The 3,963-nt window shown below is 41.2% G+C and overlaps 1 protein-coding gene across 1 annotated transcript; it reads right to left on the bottom strand.

Moving 5' to 3' along the window:
• Nucleotides 1-946: 946 nt before the first annotated feature.
• On the bottom strand, nt 947-2,806 carry LOC124024460 (fatty acid-binding protein, adipocyte-like). Its single transcript, XM_046338362.1, has 4 exons — nt 2,647-2,806; nt 2,365-2,537; nt 2,136-2,237; nt 947-1,144 (listed from the first exon to the last, which is right to left on the bottom strand). The coding sequence occupies exons 1-4, from the start codon at nt 2,804-2,806 to the stop codon at nt 1,091-1,093; spliced, it is 489 nt and encodes a 162-aa protein (XP_046194318.1). The 3' UTR covers nt 947-1,090.
• Nucleotides 2,807-3,963: the final 1,157 nt, after the last annotated feature.

The following is a 3,963-nucleotide window of genomic DNA, read 5'->3' on the forward strand; positions in this document are numbered from 1 at the left end:
TCTGATCTTGGGTCTACATACAAACCCGTCAGCTGTTTTTTTTTTTTGGGGGGGGGGGGAGAAGAGAACTATGTAGAATGTAAGCAGATTATATTTTTAAAATGGTCAACTTGGCACCTGTACTTGTATGAGAATGTTTCATTTTGGCACCCAGCCTGGGTAAGCTTGTGAATTATTTCCCACCCATGAACAGATTTAGGATTCAGCAAGTGTCCTATAAGTTAATTTGCATTAATGAATTTTGACAAGGGCCCTTAAAGGCTTGTGAAAACTAGTGCACTATAAAGCTAAGAGGGTGGCATTTGGAACACTTGAGTAGGACCCATCCTAGAGATACTTGGAACAAACGGAGATGCAGTTATAGCAGCAACAGCACCACTGGGCAGACCACTGGTCCCAGTAGTCATATTCAGAAGCACCTGAATGCTGCTGAAAAGTTCACAGAATAGAACAGTCCTAAATGGGCAAAGAAATTCAGGTTTTAAAGTTCAGTAATTACTAGTTAGCAGCAGCACGCTAATATGAAGGCATCCAGGGTTTAGTTACCATGCCACTGCTCAGACAATACTTCATATTCCTCAGTGGTTATAGTCCAGTGTCACAATAATGAATCATTTTCCCCCACTAGACATGGCAGTTTTTGCATCGTATTATAGATATGGTCAGTTTTGGACATTTCTACTTGGTCACCAGTTCTCAATAGGTACAGTGTGAAATCAATGTATTTTGCAGGGAACACTTAAAATACATTGAGCACGCTACACTAACATTCATTTGAGAAAAATTGACACTGAAATGTATTGAATGTTAGCAGCACCACCTACAACCAAAGTACTCAAGATAAACCAGAGATTTGCCCGTTTGTAATCCACATAGATTAAGTTTGATGAATAGGCTTTAGCCTACAAACTGGCCTACATATTGCAATGAAGGAAATACCACTTTTCACAAAGCAGAACAATTGACTTTATTGAAAGCTTCATGGGATTTTGGTACCAATTGAGTCAGTGAATTTAACATGGTAGGTATTGAACAGATAACATGCATGTTTTGATTTGCTGGTGGGGGTCTTCAATTCAGCAGGCTGGAATCACACCTCTTTCTCATAGGTCCTCAGCGCCACCACATCATCCATTACACATTTCTAGAAAAGAGAGCAGTACACGCTTTAGGTCATGTAATGACGTGTAAGAACCGAGAACTCAAAATGTAATGACACATTCAGTCATGAACAAACCACCAAATCAGCCTGTGTGTCAGTCGTAGTTCCACTTGAAACTGCAGTCTGAATGAGCCAACCCACGTTAACTTCCTTTAAACTGAAGGGCATTATGATGTAAGCTAAATGTGACAGGGTAGGAGTTAAAACAGCAACTATAAAAGTTGGGAACTGACCATGTTGACCAATGAACATGAGTGCTTTGGATAAGTTAAATGGCATATATTATTATTATTATTAACAGGTTTAACCCTGGATGACTGACCGGGGGCACTATTGATACCACTGTGCAGCCACTAATATTCAATCATAAAATACATGTTGGAATCTATATTTATTCTATAACAGGCTCTCACATTATGTGAGCTAAATAATGCATTATAAATTACTTTAAGGAAACGGATGTTACTGTACCCACTACAACCCCCTCACCCCCCCAAAAAACATGCATTCCATTCATTCCTATGGAGGACTGGTCCTACTGGATAGTGCCTATGGCGGACCGGTGGCAGCAGAGCCTCGCAATGGCAATGCCAACACATACAGCAGCAATCCCGGGTTTATGTAAATCATTGGGTTTATTAGCACTCGATTACCAATTAATCATTTAGTTTAAAATAATTAAGTAGCGTGTTGCACATGACTGCAAGTGCTTATCAAGCCACGCTTCCCAGCCAAATCTAGAAAGGACATTTTGAACACGTTCGCGCGTAAAAACGCATGCCATCCTTGTTGGTAACCCCGGGAGAACGCAATTTACAAGATGACAACGTGCATTGCATAAAGATGATCACATGCAACATTGAACAATATTGCAATATCAAGCATGGACATTGCAAATTAGGCTTATGAAAAAAGCATATTTTATGTCAAACTAAGCAGAGAAGGGAATAGCAAGCAGGACATTAAACCTTACCGCAATCAATTTTCCATCTTGCAACTCCCGCTCGAGCGTGGTAGTCTTGCCGTCCCAAGTTTGTTTCTGCACCAGTTTTCCGTTCTCAAAGGTCATCAGAGTCTGGAAATAGAGTAGTGTCAGGAGGGCACAACTCACTAAATTTTAAAGTAATTTTTTTTTTTACAATCAATTGGAAACCACACTACTGTAACAACCGGCATGTCTATAGTGTGGCTCCTGCACCCACCTTGGTTTTCCTGTCATCTGCAGTCATCTCGTCGAATTCTTCATTCAATTTAAACTTGGCCTCTGTGGTTTTGAAAGTGCTCTGGGATTTCATTGATATTACACCGTCGTCGATGCTGAACAGCAAATTGGGCTTCGCCATATTCCCCATCTGCCGAGTAGCAAAACCCACACCTGTGAAACAAACGGATATTTATCTAATCAACTTTAGTAGGGTTCTAGATCGAAATGCAACATTGTCTTTCATTTAAAAACTACTTTATTTAATAAGGTAATACTTCACCTATTGCCTTCATATATTCATCAAAATTCTCACTGGAAGTCATCTTCCAAGTTCCAACGAATGCCTCGACCATGTTGAAATTTGAGCTAATCAACACCACAAACCACGTTAACGCACACTGCTTCGACTCTGCAATAATTACATCTGGGCCTGTTGTCATATTTGAAGCCTCATCTAGCACGTGCTTACCCATGCAAGCCAATCAAGTGCTAGATCTGGTGCTTCCATGGCAACAGAGAGGATGAGGGGCGGGGGATAAATTATTTTCGGGCAGGGACTCAGCCTGCACTGTCTTTGACAGGGGTCTTCAACCTTTTCTTACCCAGGGACCCCCTGCCAGGCAAACCGGAGACCAAGGAACCCCAATCACATCTTAGCAAAAAATATATCTAAAGGTAACTCAAAAACATTTTCGCTAAGAGCAGCTGTTTAGCTGGTAAGACAGAGATTAAAGACAACAAGGATGTGTTGGCACATTTTTTTGTACTTTTTTTTATTTCACCTTTATTTAACCAGGTAGGCTAGTTGAGAACAAGTTGTCATTTGCAACTGCGACCTGGCCAAGATAAAGCATAGCAGTGTGAACAGACAACACAGAGTTACACATGGAGTAAACAATTAACAATAATAATAATAATAATATATGCCATTTAGCAGACGCTTTTATCTAAAGCGACTTACAGTCATGTGGGCATACATTCTACGTATGGGTGGTCCCGGGAATCGAACCCACAAGTCAATAATACAGTAGAAAGTCTATATACAGTCTATATACATTGTGTACAAAAGGCATGAGGAGGTAGGCGAATAATTACAATTTTGCAAATTAACACTGGAGTGATAAATGATCAGATGGTCATGTACAGGTAGAGATACTGGTGTGCAAAAGAGCAGAAAAGTAAATAAATATAAACAGTATGGGGATGAGGTAGGTAAAATTGGGTGGGCTATTTACCGATAGACTATGTACAGCTGCAGCGATCGGTTAGCTGCTCAGATAGCAGATGTTTGAAGTTGGTGAGGAAGATAAAAGTCTCCAACTTCAGCAATTTTTGCAATTCGTTCCAGTCACAGGCAGCAGAGAACTGGAACGAAAGGCGGCCTAAAGAGGTGTTGGCTTTAGGGATGATCAGTGAGATACACCTGCTGGAGCGCGTGCTACGGGTGGGTGTTGCCATCGTGACCAGTGAACTGAGATAAGGCGGAGCTTTACCTAGCATGGACTTGTAGATGACCTGGAGCCAGTGGGTCTGGCGACGAATATGTAGTGAGGGCCAGCCGACTAGAGCATACAGGTTGCAGTGGTGGGTGGTATAT

The sequence above is a fragment of the Oncorhynchus gorbuscha genome, unplaced genomic scaffold (assembly GCF_021184085.1).
Source record: "Oncorhynchus gorbuscha isolate QuinsamMale2020 ecotype Even-year unplaced genomic scaffold, OgorEven_v1.0 Un_scaffold_1868, whole genome shotgun sequence".
In the NCBI taxonomy this organism is placed as follows: domain Eukaryota; kingdom Metazoa; phylum Chordata; class Actinopteri; order Salmoniformes; family Salmonidae; genus Oncorhynchus; species Oncorhynchus gorbuscha.

Excerpts from the sequence above, each read along its gene's own strand:
- LOC124024460 (XM_046338362.1), bottom strand. The coding sequence starts at position 2,806 with ATGACAACAGGCCCAGATGTAATTATTGCAGAGTCGAAGCAGTGTGCG. Across the intron at positions 2,238-2,364 it reads CAGATGACAGGAAAACCAAG|ACTCTGATGACCTTTGAGAA; the intron begins GTGGGTGCAGGA and ends CTCTATTTCCAG. Across the intron at positions 1,145-2,135 it reads AAGATGGAAAATTGATTGCG|AAATGTGTAATGGATGATGT; the intron begins GTAAGGTTTAAT and ends TCTCTTTTCTAG.